The following is an 18845-nucleotide window of genomic DNA, read 5'->3' as shown; positions in this document are numbered from 1 at the left end:
ATTTTGAATTTACTTTTGTGTATGGGGTTAGACAGTGATCCAGTTTCATTTTCTTACATGTAGCTGTCCAGTTTGCCAGCACCATCTGTTGAAGAGACTGTCATTTCCCCATTGTATATCCATGGCTCCTTTATCGTATATTAATTGACCATATATGTTTAGGTTAATGTCTGGAGTCTCTATTCTGTTCCACTGGTCTGTGGTTCTGTTCTTGTGCCAGTGCCAGCATTTTTTAAAAGTCCAAACCATTCAAGAATCAGAAATAACTTTAAAAAATACAGTATTTTAAAAAGATTGCACAAGATAATTTAAAAAATTCCCATCTCTAGCCAAATTTGTGTAAAACTTCATCAGTAATTTGCTTGCAGTGTGAAATTGCAAGCTTGGGATATACTTTCCTGAATTTAAATGAGAATTTGAAGTCATTTGCTCCTTATATCTAAGAGTCAACTCATTTGTTTATTTATCTCAAACTTTTCAAAAGAAAATGCATATGCTCAACAAATCACAATACAAATGGTGTGGATATTTTCCCCTAAGCTGAGAGAAAGTATATTATAGTGATTAAGAGCCATTTGTCTTGAGTTTAAATCCATGCTCTGCATGTGAGTTTGGGCAGGTTAACTGCTCCATGTCTTAGTTTCCTGGTCTGTAAAATGGACACCTAGCTTATAGGGTTATTGTGAAATAGTGACTGGCATGTAGTAAAACATATATATAAAAATTATAATTCTTTAAAATTTGGAATTCTAAAATGTCTAGCACAAAGTAACCCCCCTCTATTGCTGCTTATTTATTTGCTCATTTGAATAAGAAATGGCTGTCAGAAAGTCATGGTGGGAGCTGGAAAGTTAGTGGTATGAACCACAAATCAATTCCCAATTTTCTTGAACTTTGGACAGTGTAGGCTTGTCTTTGTCTTTTCATAATCAATGACTTTAGAGTTCTTTCTGCTTCTCATATGTGACTGTCCTCCCCTTCAGTCAGCCTTTTAGCTTGGCAACTAAGCATATGACTTATATAGTATCTGCTGGTTCAATTTATGTGTAAACTTGAATGCCTGCAATTATTTTTATATGCATTTCTGCATAATGCATGTAATAATTTAAATCTGTATTGAAGTAATTTTAAACACCTTATTAAATAAAGGAGAAAATGTAAAATGTTATCTTGGCATAAACATTTTGATATGTTTAATTCTAAATGTAACGTTTAAATTGCTTTGGTGCTGTTTATATGATTTGCTAATGTAGAAATCATAGCTTAGTCATATATATGCAAGAGATCATTTGCTATGATTTCAGGATGCTATGAAATAGAAGCAGCATATAGTCCTAGTTTACCCAAATGTTTTATTTTTGTGAGCAGCATCAAAAATAGTCACCAATTAGACTCTTAGAAGTGGCAACTGTTAGTATCAAATGAGAGTCTAGGAATCAGATGGGAGATACAAAGCATTGATTGCTCTAGGTACCAACGTTCATTAAAATATTATTACACTAATTTGACTACCTAGCAAGTTCATCATGTTCTGAAGCAGTGGTTCTGAAGCAGTGGTCCCTTACCAACTTGTATTAGACTCCTTTCATAACCTCTTTGAGAATTTTAAATATTTTAATGCCTTCTGTTAAAGAATAAACCCTAGGAAGCAACAAAAATGTCTTCAATCTATTTATTAAGATGGTGATATTTAGTGGGTACAACTGTATGGACAGTATGTGTATGATTGGTTAGTTTGTTAAAAATTTATTGAAAATTAAGTTAAAGTTCCCCATTATCACTTTTGTGAACCATCTTAATTTGAGAACCTTTGGCCTAGAGACAATTAGAAAATGTAGGAAATGAGTTAAATGTGTTTAGCTTCTTTAATTTATTGAATATTTTCAAACATCATCTTATTTTATAGGAGAAATCAATTATTTTTTGTGTTGTGGGGAGAAGATTAATGAAACACCATGAGGCTGTATGATCCTGCAACTCTCATGTCGTGTCTGTAGTCTGCCATCATCACTGGGTGATGGGCCATTTTACCAATGCAGATAGGGAAATGAGAAAATTATAGATTCATGAGCTTCTAGTCTTGAAAGTGTCATTGGGCAGTACTAGCCTTGTGTTCCTGTCACTGTCGGGTTGGTTACCTTTTATTGTGGAATTAAGAGAAGCCCCAGAACATTGCAAATAGTATAGTCACCACAGAAGGCATAGTTTGTGTCATGAGAAAATGTGTTGGAAGGACCTTTTAAAATCAGTTAGTCCCTGATGGACAGTGACTGTAATGGGGATGTGGTGGGGACTTGATAATGGGGGGAATCTAGTAACCACAATGTTGCTCATGTGATTATATATTAATGATACCAAAATAAGAGTATGACTTGTACTGCCTCCCCCAAAAAAATCAGTTAGTCCACCCTCATCATTTACTTCATCTACCTTCTAGAATGTAAGCCCCATGTGAGCAACTTTGTCATTTTTGGTGAGGGATGTATCCTCAGCACTAAAAGTAGTGCCTGACACACAGACTGTAGTGCTCTGTGAATACTTGTGAAACTGATCACAGACATTGTGTCTAGAACACAAGTAGGAGAAGGGAAATCAAGGATGAATAGGACATGGTCCCTGATGGAAGGAAGCTCATAATGTCTGGGGTAAGAGAGATTCGAAAACAATTGGACACAAGTAATTTGTGTTAAAAAATCCATGATAGAAGTATGTTCTGGGTATTATGAAATGTATTTTAAAATACCTCATTTGAAGTAGTGTAGCATGTACATGTGCTTTATTCCAAACTCTAGGGAATGCTAAGTAACGTTTGAAGTCCTAACAGGGAATATAAACTCTGGAGTGGTATGTTAGCCTTTGAGAGACTATACTCAGAACCTTCACTGCATTCAGGCTCTTACAGCCCTTCAGTTATTTCTATAACCAGCCAGCACCAGAGGTGTGTTAACTAGAATGAGGGATGTTAGAAATGATTTCTAAATTTCTAATTTTTGTAATATCCAAACAAATATAAAAGTGGAGAGAATAGTAAAATGAACCCATTTGCCCATTACTCAGATTCTACAATTATAAAGATAAATAATTTTTCATGGTGAAATGAGTGTTGTTCAAGACATATAGATTAGCTATGAATACTGTGTAGACATCTCTGCCCTTGCATAAATAGGATTTAAGAATTTAGTGAGCTCAATAGCCTGTTGTTTCTATAGAACGTTGCCCAGTGGCTAAGAATTCTCTTTGGGTCAATGTTTAGCTGTTTGTGGAAAATTCAACTGATTCTGACCAGAAGATTAATTGGATCCTACTACTAAAATATTGCTTTGAGTGAACCTGAACCTGTCATGCAGGGTGTTTATTGTAGTGTCTAAAATGATAGAAAGCTAGCTGGAACTTCATGATACTTATAGGATAGGTTATATGACACTTAAAATTTTAAATCAATCAATCAATGATTATTATTTTTTTAGAAAATTAAAAAAAAAATTTTGGTATCATTAATCTACAATTACATGAGAAACATTATGTTTACTAGACTCCCCCCATCACCATGTCCTCCCCACATACCCCATTACAGTCACTGTCCATCAGTGTAGTAAGATGGTATAGAATCACTACCTGTCTTCTCTGTGTTGTACAACCCTCCCATGACACTTAAATTTAAGTGCTATAAAATATATAGTATAAAATTTGCCATTTTAACCATATTCAAGTGTACAATTCATTAGCATTAAGTATATCACAGTGTTATGCAACCATCACTGCTGTCTTTCTCCAAAATTTTTCATCACTCTAAACAGAAACTCTGTACCCATTAATCAATATCTCTTCATTCTGCCATCCCCTCAAGCCCTTGGTAACCTCTAACCTACTTCCTATTCTACAGGTTTGCCTATTCTGCATACATAAGTGGAATCATACATTATCTGTCCTTTTATGTCTGGCTTATTTCACTTAACATAGTGTTTTCAAGGTTTAGAGGTTTATCCATGCTATAGCATGTTTTAGTACTTCATTCATTTTTATGGCTAAATAATATTCCATTGTGTGTATGTATCACATTTTGTTTATCCATTCATTTCTTGAGGACACTTGGGTATTCCCACTTTTTCCCTATTGGATATAATGCTGCAGTAAATATTGGCATACAGGTATCTGTTTGAATCCCTGTTTTCAGTTCTTCTAGGTATATAGCTAAGAGTAGAATTGCTGGGTCATATGATAATTGTATGTTTGATTTTTTCAGAAATTGTCCAACTGTTTTCTACAGCAGCTACACTATTTTTATATTCCTACCAGTAATGTATGAGGGCTCCAGTTTTTCCACATTCTTGTCAGCACTTGTTATTTTCTGTTTTTTTTTTTAAATAGTCATTCTAGTGGTTATCATGGTTTGGATTTGCATTTCTCTAATGAATAATGATGTTGAGCATCTTTTCATGTGCTTGTTGACCATTTGTATCTCTTCTTTGGCTATTCAAGTCTTGCTCAATTTTGAACTGGGTTGTTTTTCTTTTTGTTGTTGAGTTGTGAGAACTCTTTATGCATTCTTTTTGTTGATGTGGTGGATGGTGTTGATTGATTTTCAAATGTTGTACCATCCTTGCATCCCTGCGATGAATTCCACTTGATTATGATGGATGATCTTCTTGATGTATTTTTGAATTCGGTTTGCTAATATTTTGTTGAGTATTTTTGCATCTATTTTCATCAGGGATATTGGTCTGTAATTTTCTTTTTTTGTGGTGTCGTTGCCTCGTTTTGGTATTAGAGTGATGTTGGCCTCGTAGAATGAGTTTGGGAGTATTCCCTCCTCTTCTACTTTTTGGAAAACTTTAAGGAGGATAGGTATTAGGTCTTCACTAAATGTTTGATAAAATTCAGCAGTGAAACCATCTAGTCCAGGAATTTTCTTCTTAGGTAGTTTTTTTATTACCTTTGCTGGTAATTGGTCTATTCAGATTTTCTGTTTCTTCCTGTGTCAGCCTTGGAAGGTTGTATTTTTCAAGAAAGTTGTCCATTTCTTCTAGGTTATCCAGTTTGTTACCATATAATTTTTCATAGTATTCTCTCATAATTTTTTGTATGTCTGTGGTATCTGTAGTGATTTTTCCTTTCTTATTTCTGATTCTGTTTATGTGTGTAAATTCTCCTTTTTTTCTTGATGAGTCTGGCTAGGGGTTTATCTGTGTTGTTTATTTTCTCAAAGAACCAGCTCTTTGTTTCATTGATTCTTTCTATTGTTTTATTCTTCTCAATTTGATTTATTTCTGCTTTAATCTTTATTATGTCCCTCCTTCTACTGCCTTTGGGCCTCATTTGTTCTTCTTTTTCTAGTTTCATTAATTGTGAGTTTAGACTGCTTATATGGGATTGTTCTTCTTTCCTGAGGTAGGTAGGCCTGTGTTGCAATATATTTCACTCTTAGCACGGCCTTTGCTGTGTCCCACAGATTTTGCGGTGTTGAATTATTGTTGTCATTTTTCTCCATATATTGCTTGATCTCTGTTTTTATTTGGTCATTGATCCATTGGTTATTTAGGAGCATGTTTTTAAGCCTCCATGTGTTTGTGGGCTTTTTCATTTTCTTTGTGTAATTTTTTTCGAGTTTCATACTTTTGTGGTCTGAGAAGTGGGTTGGTACAATTTCAATCTTCTCAAATTCACTGAGGCTCTTTTTGTGGCCTAGTATATGATCTTTTCTTGAAAATGTTCCATGTGCACTTGAGAAGAATGTGTATCCTGTTGCTTTTGGATGGAGTGTTCTGTAGATGTCTGTTAGGTCCAGCTGTACTAATACATTGTTCAGTGCCTCTGTCTCTTTACTTATTTTCTGTCTGGTTGATCTGTCCTTTGGAGTGAGTGGTGTCTCCTAAAATGAATCTATTGCATTTTATTTCCCCCTTTAATTCTGTTAGTATTTGTTTCACATATGTAGGTGATCCTATGTTCGGTGCCTCCGTCTCTTTACTTATTTTCTGTCTGGTTGATCTGTCCTTTGGAGTGAGTGGAGTCTCCTAAAATGAATCTATTGCATTTTATTTCCCCCTTTAATTCTGTTAGTATTTGTTTCACATATGTAGGTGATCCTATGTTGGATGCATAGATATTTATAATAGTTATAGCCTCTTGTTGGACTGACCCCTTTATCATTATGTAATGTCCTTCTTTGTCTCTTGTTACTTTCTTTGTTTGGAAGTCTATTTTGTCTGATACAAGTACTGCAACTCCTGATTTTTTCTCCCTATTAGTTGCATGAAATACCTTTTTCCATCCCTTTACTTTCAGTCTGTGTATGTTTTTGGGTTTGAAATGAGTCTCTTCTAGGCAACATATAGATGGTCTTTTTTTCTTTATCCATTCAGTGACTCTATGTCTTTTGATTGGTGCATTCAGACCATTTACATTTAGGGTGATTATTGATAGGTATGTTCTTATTGCTATTGCAGGCTTAGGTTCATGGTTACCAAAGGTTCTAGGGTAATTAATTCCCTTAGAGCAGAGGTTTTTAACTTTCAAAAAGCACAGTGTATAAACATTTCCCTTTGTAGATTATGCTTTTGATGTTAGGTTTATATCTAGAAATTCTTTGTCCAACCCAGGTTCACAAAGATTTTCTCCTTTTTCTTTTTCTGAAAGTTTTATAGATTTAGCTTTGCACCTAGGTCTATGATCCATCTTGAATTAATTTTTATATATGATAGTGCATATAGATTCAAGTTACTTTCTGTGCATATGGACATCCCAATTGTTCCAGCACCATTTGTTGAAAAGACTGTCCTTTCTCCGTTTGATTGCCTTTACTCCCTTGTCAAAGATCAGTTACCCATATTTGTGGGTTTGTTTTAAAACTCTGTATTCTCTCTGTACCATTGATCTGTTTATTTTTGCACCAGTACTTTGCTGTTTTGATTATTAGAGCTTTGTAAGTCTTTAAACCTGGTAGTGTTGACCCTCTAACTTTGTTCTTTTTCAAAGTTGTTTTGGCTATTCTTGCTTCTCTGTAAATTCATCTGACTTTTAGTATCAGCTTGCCAGTCTGCTCAAAAAAGCCTGCTGGGATTTTGCTTGGGATTGCATTGAATCTATAGATCAATGTGGGGAGCATTAACATCTCAGTAATGCCGAGTCTTCAAACCTATCAACATGGTATATCCTTCTATTTATTTAGGTTGTCTTTAATTTCCCTCAACAGTGTTTTGCGGTGTTCAGTTTTCACATTGTTCGTCAGATATAAGTAATTCACATTTTTTGATGTTCCTTTAAATAATAATTAAAATTTTTCTATTTCTAATTACTCATGGGAGGGTATAAAAATACAGTGTTGTCTATGAATAACGGCTGTTAATATTGGAGAACTTGACTACCAGATTTCAAGACTTAACTATAGTGGTAGTCATAAATATTACCTCGATGAAAAGACGTATAGATCAATGGAATAGAATGTAGTTCGGAATAGACCCACTCATATAGTCAGTTGATGTTTGCGAAGGCACAAAAGTAATTCACTTGCAAAAGAATAGTCTTTTCAATAATGCTGCTGGAATAAACTGAATATCGTATGAATAAGTAAGAGTGAATCTTGATCTCTATCTAATATATAAAAATTAATTCAAAATGGGTTATAGACTACATGTAAAAGCTAAAACTATTTAAAAGAAAACAAAATATTTTGACTTTGGGATAGGTGAAGATTTTCTAGATAGGAACACAAAAAAATTCTAATCACTGAAGAAAAAAATTGATATATTGGGCTTTATCAAGTTTAAAAACTTTCACTCATTAAGGAAATAAAAAGACAAAGCAGAGAGGGAGAAAATATTCTCAAAATGTGTATCTAACAATGGATTTGTATCCTGAATTTATATAGAACTCTGTACCTAGTAATGAGGTTAAAAAAACAATAAGGTAAAAGGTTTGAACGGATACTTCACAAAAGATGCTCAACATTATTAGCCAGCAGGGAAATACTTATTAAACCGCAATGGGATATCACCTTGCATCCTCTAGAATGGCTAACATTAAAAGGTTAACAATTCCAAGTGTGAGAATGAATCTGAGAATGAGAATCAACTGGCACTTTCATGCATTGCCAGTGGGATTATAAAACAGTATAACCACCATGGGAAACATTTTGGCAGCTGCTTTATAAATTTAAACATATAATTACTATGTGACCCAGCAATTCCACATTGCTAGCCAAGCAAAATAAAAACATCTGTCCACAAAAAGATAAATGTTCATAGAAGCTTTATTCATAATAGCCCAAAAACTAAATACAACCCAAATGTCTAACATTCGAATGGATAAACAAATTATGGTATATTCATACAATGAAATAACTCATCCATAAAAGGAATGTCTTAATAATAAACTCAGTAACATGGGTGAATCTCATAAAGTATGCCAAGTGAATAAAGCCTGAAACAAAGGAATGTATGCTAATGAATTTATAATAGGCAAAACTAATCTGTAGTCATAGTTATCAGATTTGGGGTTGCCTAAGGCTGAGTGAGGTGGGAGATTGATTGCTAGTGGGCTTGAAGGGACTTTCTTATGTGGTAAAAATATTCTATATCTTGTTTAGGGAGATAGTTACATGGATATATACATTTGTCAAATCTCATTGAACCATACATCCCATATGTGTTCATTTTATCATATGTAAATTATGCTTTAACATAGTTGATTTTTTAAAAATCAGTTTTAAGTGGATTGTAGAGTTAAATGTGGAATATCAAATAATAAGCTCCTTAAAGATAACATGGAAGAATTTCTTAAACAGGATATTAAAAGCACTGTTGTTAAATTGCATTAAAACCTGGAGCTTCTTGTCTTCAAAAAACACTTCTAAGAAAGTGAAAAATGCAAGCTTCTATGTGAAAGGCCAAAAAATATAATGCATACTCACACACACACATATAAATACATTTTTATGTATATGTATTTTTTTTTCTTAAAATTGCTTTATATACAAAAAATATAAATAACTCCTACAAATTACTAGGGAAGAAAATCCAAATATCTAAAGAAAAAAGGGCAATGATGTGAGTAGGCATGTCATAAAAGAGGATTTTGAAGTAGTCAATACACATATGAAAAACTGCTCTATATCTGTAGGATACTGGAACTGTTAAGTCATTTTTTATGTTGCTGTTAGGCCTGAAGACCTGTTTTACCTAACTTAGCTTCTCTGGCCCTCAGTGGCCTACACCTCTGTTTATCCTCATCTGTCACAGTTGTCTGGTTTATGGGATTGGGAGAGATTTTAGGTTTAGACTTTTTTTAGCCAAGCAAATGAATCTTGTTTTTTGATTATATGTATTATCTTAGTTTTTACGGTTTCATATTGCTCAAAAATTAAGCCATTGAATTGTTTGTTTAGCAAGAGTCAAGTAAAAGAAGACTTACTTAAAAATTAAGAGGGCTTTATATCCAATAAGAAAAATAGTCTCAACGCTGCCATATGATGTTTGTTCTAACAAACTACTGAGTAACAGATGCTTTTAAGTCTATAGTTGCTCAAAACTGTTCTGTCACGGTGTGCTTTGTATTTTTAGCTGAGAGAAGAAAAGTTACAAGAGGAGAAAACCTCTGAAGAACAAATCCACAAACTGTTACCAGAGGATACAGAAACAGCAAAAAGGAAAATGGATGAACAGAAAAAAAGAGATGAGCCATTAGTACTGAAAACAAATCTGGAACGTGTAAGTAGATCATCTTTTTGATGGACATCTGCCTCAAAATCAGCAATCAGCCCAGGAGACATGGATCAAAAAAACCTACGTTGGTGAGCTATGAGTTCAGTGATGTCATTGACTGTGCAGCTTAAGAGTAGTGAACTTAGCGTCTAGAGGAGAGCTGGAGAAAATAATTTGTGAATGGGACAATGACATTTGTGTGGAAAGATTAAGGAACAGTTGGGGGAGAAGTTAGTGAGAGCACAAACCTAGTATAGACTACTACTTGTGCTAAGTTTTGTATGTATATTATCATTTTGACTTATATGTTGTTATTTGACATTTGAGTGTTACAGCTGTTACATCCTCAGCTAGATTTCCTTAAAGCTTGCATTTTACTTCCCTTTATTCTGTATAATGCCCTAAGCATCACAGTGCTAGATAAAAGGTAGGGCCTCAATATTAGATTAGATACTTACTTACTTTAAACTTAACCTTACTAACTGGGCCAAATCTTGCCTAAATTTTTCTATTAATTCTTTACCAAAGAAATTACTGGAAAAGTTTGTAAGTGGTATATTTAACTTACATAGGAAAGCACTTTTGGAGGGTCCACTCTTTACATTCAAATGGATAATTTCAATTGAGTTTTTTTCTTTAGTAAGTCATATAGGATTAGACATTTTCTATTGCTTGCTGTATATACCTCATATATCTTTAAAGTCATATCTTTTAAAACATTTTGTGATTCAGCCTTGTTAATATTTTTTATTATCTTTCTAGTTAGCCAAAATTAATAAAGCTTTGCCATATAAAAAGGTACAACATAGCATAATAGAGAAAAAACATCTCTGGGCCTGAAGTGTTCCTCTTAAAGAGGTCCTAGCATTTAACAGACTTTACAACTTTGGCCAAGTTATTTAATTTCTGTGTGCTTTTGGTTTACTCTTTGCAAAGGCATTTTTATGAACTCCAAAAATTGAAATTGTTTAAACTTTCTTGGATCAGTATTATTTGCTGACTATTAACATGAATGTAGACTTGATTCCAGTTATAATAATAATAATAATTGTTATTACTTATTGATATAACCATTTGTATTTTACAGTTTCTAAAAGACTCAGTTTAACAAACATGAAATGCTTTTGTCCTTTTAATGCTCTGGTCATTGGGAACTACAAAAGGAAAAAGACTGCTACTGGCAAGGATACAATTTAACTAGGAAGGCAGAATAAAATATATGACAGCTTTGTGCCTGTATTAGTCTTCTGACTAATAGCCCCAGCTGTGGTTGGTGGTCTCTAAAGACTCCAACTATGCCTCTTCACCCCAACAGGACTGTTCATTAGGACCTTTTGGCAAAACAACCCAGAGGGACCTTTCTTAGTACAAACCAATTGTGACACAGAGAACATACCCTACACTGTGGTCCTTTGATGGAAAGAACCTGCTGGTTTTGGCCTTGCCAGATTCAGGTTTACTCCAGGAAATGATCTTGCATATTGATTCCTGTGAATACTAGGAAATTAGTCTATTTTTTTCTTTGGCCATCTTTGAAACAGAAATTAGTTGCATCAACCTAATTTTAATCTTAAAAGAAATCAGGAAGTACAAATTCTCAGACTTCTTTTTATTGGTAATAGCCAGTTTCACAAAATTTTCTATGCGAAAACACATTCTTTCTGTTTGCTTTTATATTTTTGAGGATTTTTGAATGGCTGTAATTTTGCTTTAAATATGTTTTAAGAGTTTTTGTGTTGAACAAATAATTTATTTACTTTAGCCAAAACTGTGTTCAAATTGGGACTGAAGAGAAGCTCAAGTGGTCTCAGTGGAAAGCCAGCTAAAGGATTATATTTTATAGAGAGAGTATTATGATTAGAGCTGGACTGATTACTTCACTCTCCTGCCCCCAGAACTGCAGCAACTCCCCATTTCCTGTAGAATTGAATGAGAACTCTTCACCCCAACATTCAGTTCCTTGGTGTTATCCTAGCTTGTCTTTCCATCCTTGCTTACATCCCCAAACTCTTAAGGAACAGAGCTATTTACTTTCCTCCAAATATGTACTCTGTGCTTTCCCTCCTCAGAGTCTTTGCTCTTACATTTCATTTCATTGAAATGCCACCCAGCTTACCTGATAAAAGACTATTTTCCTCTCTTCATGTCCAGTCCAAAAGCTGTCACCTTCCTGGAACATATAGGGATTCCTTACTTGTTTCTCCCTCCCATCATCCACTCTCTCCCCTCCCAATTTCCTCCCCCTCCCTTTAAAATTTTTATAGGACTTTTAAAATTCTCCCTTACATTATGGTATTTGTGTGTTTGTGTTTCTCTACTTGATTTATAAGTTTGTTGAGTATAGGAAGTATGTCTTAACCTATTTTAAAATCTATAGTACCTTGCACATCACAAGTGTTTGATATATGTTTATCAAATTGAATCAGATGGAGGGAGGAAAGTGCTTATTCTAGAAGCAGAGATTATCATTTGTTATTTGTTCAGAATGGAAATAAAATGTGCATGATGTTTTATTATGATTTGCTGTGGTACAGTTGATACCAATAATAATGTGAATTGTTGGAAAACAATTTAGTATAACAATTATAGTCACACCAAAGATTATAAAGCAGAAAGTGAAAAATTGCTAATTATCCCACATCCTAGAGATAACCCCTATAAACATTTTGTTAAATATTCTCCCAGACTTCTTTTCTAAGTGCATATAAAGAAACTTCAAATATAAATGGAGAGACTCTAAAATAAAATGAAGGTTAATGAATGACTATCAACAAGATAGAAAAGGCTGACTTGGTGGTTATTTGAAAGCCCTTGCACAGAAAGTGACATTTAAGATGCCTCTGAAAGGCTTATGAGTATTTATAGGTAGAGAATATGGAAGGAGGGTTTTAAATAAAGGGAATAGCATGTGCAAAAGAATAGAGATTTTGAGACTGTGATGGTAATGTGGAGAGTAGAAAGTTTTGCTGTGCTAGAGCTCAAGGAGTTCCATGTGTGGGACCTGGTGGGAGAAAAACCATGAAAGAAGGTTGGGTCTAGTATGTGAAGGTTATTGTATCATGCTGAGGGGTTTGGACTTTATCCTGAAGTCACCAACAGTTAAGCAGGGGAGTGATATGCTTGCATCTGTGTGCTTGATAGTATGGAAGGGACTGGAGGAAAGAAAGGCTGGAGTGAGAACAAGACCAGTAAATAGATTACTGCAGTAGTCCAGGCAGAAGATACTGAGAGTTTAAGGAAAGGCATCGACAATGAGTATACATGGAAGAGTTAGATCTGAGAGACATTTTAGGAGTAGAATGGAATAGAGTGGAAATAGCATGGAGGCAGTTTGGAGACAGACACTTTGAATTTAAGTACTAGTTGCTTCTTATTAAGTCTGCAGTCCACAGCAGATTAACTACTCTGAGTCTCAGTTTGTCATCTGTAAAAAAACAGGTAAGAATCTCTTCTTGGGTGGAATAGGTAAAAGGGATAAAAGGGCACAAAATCTCAATTATGGCAGAAGTTGGCCATGGGGATGAAAGTACAGCATAGGAAATATAGTCGATAATATTGCAGTATCCTTCTATGTGGACAGATGGTAGCAACTCTTACTGGAGTGAGCATTTAGTAATATGGATAACTGTCAAATCATGGTTATAGTCCTGAAACCATTATAATACTGTATATCAACTGAACTTCAATAAAAGAAAAAAAGACATACTATACAAATTATGGAAGAATTATCCAATACTAAAAACTAATCCCTTTTAATGAAGTTGAAAGAATAAATGAAATAAAATATTTAGAAGTGTTGGGGTACTCAAAACCCCTATACAATGTTATTATGACTTCAAAGAAAGGGAAAGAAAAGAGTCATAGATGACATTGAGGCTTCTAGCTGGGTTGGTAGTGGGGATTAGAGTATTTTGGATATATTATGTTGGAGCTACATTTGGGATATCCAGATTGTGATCTCCAGGAAGCAGTTAAAAACAGATCAGAGCTCAGAGAGAAGTGACATATAATAGAAAAATTTGAAATGATAGCTATAAGAGATTCCATGGGAAACCCAAATGGACAGTGTTGTCTCCCTTGCTTCCTGCTAGTGTCCTGCACGTCTCTCAGATTCAGAGAATGAAGAACCTTCCCGAGGCAAGATGACCCAGACACACCGCTCAGCGTTTGTTTCCAAGAACAACTCCTACTCCTTAGCCTTCCTTGCAGGGTAAGAGACTGATACTGGATTCAGTCAGCATTCTTTCATTTTAGGGTGTGAGAAGCACTGGAGGAGTAAAAGTATTTGTTGTAGCAACTTTGGGGGAGGTGGGAGTAGGAAAAACAAGTGGGGACTTGTTTTCAAATATGGATTAGGGACAAGTGGCTGACCTGCAAGTATATATTACCTATTTCTAGTACCCTCAGAGTAGGATTATTCTAATTGCTCTGCTTCAAAGTGTGAATTTTCTGTCCTGCAAGGAAATAACAAAGGTTTTTCAGTTGACAATATCCATCAATTCTCTCTGTAGACTTTTTTCTCTTAGTAGGAAGTGAGACCAGTGTTGATATTCAGTGTCTAGAATTAAAATATATCTTGATGGGTTTCAAGATGGCAAACTGGAAAGTTTTTTAAGACCCTGATCAAGGAATCTCTTGATCCTTTAGACTTTGCAGGCCTGGGGAGGAAAGGAGGTTGGAATTGGATGGATGTTGGATGATGGAAGAATAATGAAAGGCTAGATGGAAGGAAGGAAGGAAGGGAGAAAGGGAGGAAGGGAGGGAGGGAGAATAGAAAAGAAAGGAAGGGAAGAAGAAATGGAGGAAGGAAAGTGGGAAAGAATCATTCATTTAGTAGACATTTTGTGAGCAGCTACTGTGTGCTGTGCTCTCTTTCTTAATGTAAAGACAATCTTTATCTCATTTTGTTGCCTTTTTTTGTTTAAATCTGTCATTTCTAACCCTTATTTCTAGGGTTCCTCTCAGCACTATGGAGTAGATCTCTGCTGCCTGTATAGACATACACTCGAACCCTTTTTATTTTAGGATTTTAATTGCTAGTCCCTAGTAAATGTGACCAAAAAAGCTACCAAGTTTAAGAATGTTATGATGTATGTGCTATTGTGATGCCTGATGTAGTTTTTATATCTGAATCCTTGTTGTATGTGTTCTTTTGGAGCAGTCTGGTTTTCCTGTTATTTCTATAAGTAAAATGCACTAAACCTCCCCTTCTCTTAAATACTTCCCCTTCTGTAGGTAATGGTAGCTCCTTTTTCTAGGAAGGCTCTTTCCTGGAATATTTACTCACTCATTTGACATTTATTGAATGGACACTGTGTTTTAGCCACTTAGGCTGGATTGATGTAATCAGGGCCCAAAAAGTAAGATGTAATCCAGTTATGATAAAGATGAAATTCTTGCTTTTGCATATGAGCTTGAACTATAGATGCCCACTAAAGTTAAAAAATTTAAGGAGACTGATTCAAGATGGTGGCATGAGAGGTGAGACAGAGAACTCCCAAAACCACATATAGTATGAAAATATAGTTAATACAACTAACCCTAAAACAGCAACAGGAAAGAAGGCTGCACCAGACTTCATACAGACCTCACGAACAGAGCAGACCTCACGAAACAGGGTAACATACCAAAGCCTTGATCTGGCGGGACCCAAGCCCTTCCCCCACCCCAGCTCACTGGCGGGAAGAAGAGAAACAGAGCAGGGAGCGGGTGGAAGCCTAGAACTGCTGAACACCAGCCCTGGAGGTCTGCTTTGGAACACAAACCTACATTGTGTGGTGCTCTGGAGTTTGGTGAGGTTGGGGAGCTGGGACAGGTTGAGTGCTTGAGAAACTGAGATTCCGGCCATTTGTGGATCCATGTCCAGCTGCTCTGGGACAAAGGAAAGGCAGGCAATCTGAGAGGCTTCCTAGCAGCTAGAGGGCTGCTGAAGGGGTGGGGTTTGCACAGAGCTTACTGCGTGGGAGAAGGGATAGGTGAACAAGGTTGTCTGGGTGTACTCTGCCCAGCAGGTTAGGAACTTTGAAGAGCTTCAGGTGCTCCATCCCCCTGGCTGCGTACTCAGCTCTGAGGCCCCCCACTGTGACACGCAGCCTGCTGTGCCTCCCTCCTGGCCTGCCGGCACCAGCTTACAAACTGGCAGTCACTGCACTGGCATCAGGCCAGCCAGAGGGAGGCCCTGCCTACAACAGCTAGATATGCAAAGCACAGAGGCTTACACCTGTGTGCTCGGCCCACTGGCTCTGATACTAGAGACAGGCACTGCAGCTGGGAATCAGTAAACAGCTCATTCCTCCCCCCAGGCACCAGCGCTGGTCCCCTATGACCCCCAACTTTACTCTAGGGGCTGAGCAGCTCCAGAGAGTAGTGCTTCTGGGCACTAGAGGGTGCCACACAGAAAAATGAAATGTCAAAAGAACCTGGTTCAGACCAAAATCTCACAAGCCCCAGAAAAAGGGCCAAATGAAACTGAACTCACCAATCTTCCTGAAAGAGAGTTCAAAATAAAAATCATAAACATGCTCATGGAGGTACAGAAAAATGAACTCAGGAACAAATTCAAGATGGAGATTCAATCATTAAGAAATTCTATATCTGAAATGAAACATATAATGGAGAGATTTAAAAGGCGATTATATGTAGTAGAAGAGATGATAAAAGGGGTAGAAATTAGAGAAGAGGAATACAAAGAAGCTGAGGCACAGAGAGAAAAAAGGATCTGTAAGAATGAAAGAATATTGAGAGAACTGTGTGACCAATCCAAATGCAACAATATTCGCATTATAGGGGTACCAGAAGAAGAAGAAGAAGAGAGAAAAAGGTATAGAAAGTGTCTTTGAGGAGGTAAATGCTGAAAACTTCCCCAATCTGGGGAAGGAGATAGTCTCTCAGGCCATGGAGGTGCACAGATCTCCCAACACAAGGGACCCAAGGAAGACAACACCAAGACATATAATAACTAAAATGGCAAAGATCAAGAATAAAGACAGACTTTTAAAAGCAGCTAGAGAGAAAAGGTCACATACAAAGGAAAACCCATCAGGCTATCATCAGATTTCTCAGCAGAAACCTTATAGACCAGAAGGGAGTGGCATCATATATTTAATGCAATGAAGCAGAGGGGCCTTGAAGCAAGAATACTCTACCCAACAAGGTTATCATTTAAATTTGAAGGAGGAATTAAACAATTTTAAGGTAAGCAAAAGCTGAGAGAATTTACCTCCCATAAACCACCTCTACAGTGCATTTTGGAGGGACTGCTATAGATGGAGGTATTCCTAAGGATAAATAGCTGTCACCAGGGGAAATAAAACCACAGCAAAGTAGAACAATTAATTACTAAGCATACACAAAATCAAATCAACTACCCTCAAAGTCAATCAAGGGATAGACAAAGAGTACAGAATATGATACCTAACATATAAAGAACAAAGGAAGAAGAAAAAGGAGGAAAAAAAAATAGAACCTTTAGGTTGTGTTTGTAATAGCATAGCAAGTGAGTTAAATAGACTGTTAGATAGTAAGGGAATTACCCTTGAACCTTTGCTAACCACGAATCTAAAGCTGTGATGACAATAAGTACATACCTATCGATAATTACCCTAAATGTAAATGGTCTGAATGCACCAATCAAAAGACATCAATCAAAAGACAAAGAGTCACTAAATGGATAAAAAACAAGGTGCATCTATATGCTGCCTACAAGAGACTCACCTCAAACCCAAAGACATACACAGACTGAAAGTGAAGGGATGGAAAAAGGTATTTCATGCAACTAATAGGGAGAAAAAAGCAGGAGTTGCAGTACTTGTATCAGACAAAATGGACTTCCAAACAAAGAAAGTAACAAGAGACAAAGAAGGACATTATGTAATGATAAAGGGGTCAGTCCAACAAGAGGTTATAACTATTATAAATATTTATGCAACCAACACAGGATCTCCTACATATGTGAAACAAATACTAACAGAATTAAAGGGGGAAATAGAATGCAGTGCATTCGTTTTAGGAGATTTCAACACACCACTAACTCCAAAGGACAGAGCAACCAGACAGAAAATAAGTAAGGACACAGAGGCACTGAACAGCACATTAGGACAGATGGGCCTAACAGACATTTACAGAACACTCCACCCAAAAGCAGCAGGATACACATTCCTCTCAAGCGCATATGAAATGTTTTCAAGAATAGATCATATATACTAGCCACAAAAAGAGACTCAGTAAATTAAAAAATACTGAAATTGTACACCAGTTTCTCATACCACAAAGGTATGAAACTAGAAATAAATTATTCAAAGAAAACAAAAAAGCTCACAAACACATGGAGGCTTCACAACATGTTCCTAAATAACCAATGGATCAATGACCAAATAAAAACAGAGATCAAGCAATATATGGAGACAAATGACAGTAATTCAGCACCACAAAATCTGTGGGACACTGCGAAGGCAGTGGTAAGAGGAAAGTATGTTGCAATACAGGCTTACCTCAGGAAACAAGAATAATCCCAAATGAACAATCTAAACTCCTAATTAATGAAACTAGAAAAACAAGAAAAAATGAGGCCCCAAATCAGTAGAAGGTGGGATATAATAAAGATTAGAGCAGAAATAAATGAAATCAAGAGGAATAAAACAACAGAATCAATAAAACCAGGAACTGGCTCTTTGAGAAAACAAATGAAATAGATAAGCCCCTAGCCAGACTTATCAAGAAGAAAAAAGAGTCCACACAGTTAAACAGAATCAGAAATGAGAAAGGAATAATACCTATGTTCTCCACAGAAATACAAAGAATGACTATAGAATACTATGAAAAATTATATGCTAACAAATTGGATAACCTAGAAGAAATGGACAACTTTTTGAAAAACACAACCTTCCAAGACTGACCCAGGAAGAAACAGAAAATCTGAATAGACCAATTACCTGCAATAAAATTGATTGGTAATCAAAAAACTACCTAAGAACAAAACCCATGGACCAGATGGCTTCACCACTGAATTTTATCAAACATTTAGTGAAGACCTAATACCCATCTTCCTCAAAGTGTCCCAAAAAGTAGAAGAGGGAATACCCAAACTCATTCTACAAGGTCAGCATCACTCTAATACCAAAATGAGGCAAAGACACTATAAAAAAGAAG

At 35.9% G+C, this 18845-nt stretch overlaps 1 protein-coding gene across 1 annotated transcript in view; it reads left to right on the top strand.

The window, feature by feature from the left end:
• RNF169 (ring finger protein 169) overlaps positions 1-18845 on the top strand; it is a 90511-nt gene that overhangs the window by 44231 nt on the left and 27435 nt on the right. Inside the window, exons 3-4 of the mRNA XM_036929774.2 lie at positions 9558-9704; positions 13790-13908. Of these exons, the coding sequence (XP_036785669.2) occupies positions 9558-9704; positions 13790-13908 (266 nt within the window). The remainder of the gene's footprint in view (positions 1-9557; positions 9705-13789; positions 13909-18845) is intronic.

This window comes from Manis pentadactyla, chromosome 9 (genome assembly GCF_030020395.1).
Source record: "Manis pentadactyla isolate mManPen7 chromosome 9, mManPen7.hap1, whole genome shotgun sequence".
Classification (NCBI taxonomy): domain Eukaryota; kingdom Metazoa; phylum Chordata; class Mammalia; order Pholidota; family Manidae; genus Manis; species Manis pentadactyla.
The sequence above is the reverse complement of the archived record's forward strand: the minus strand, read 5'-3'. Positions and strand labels throughout refer to the sequence as shown.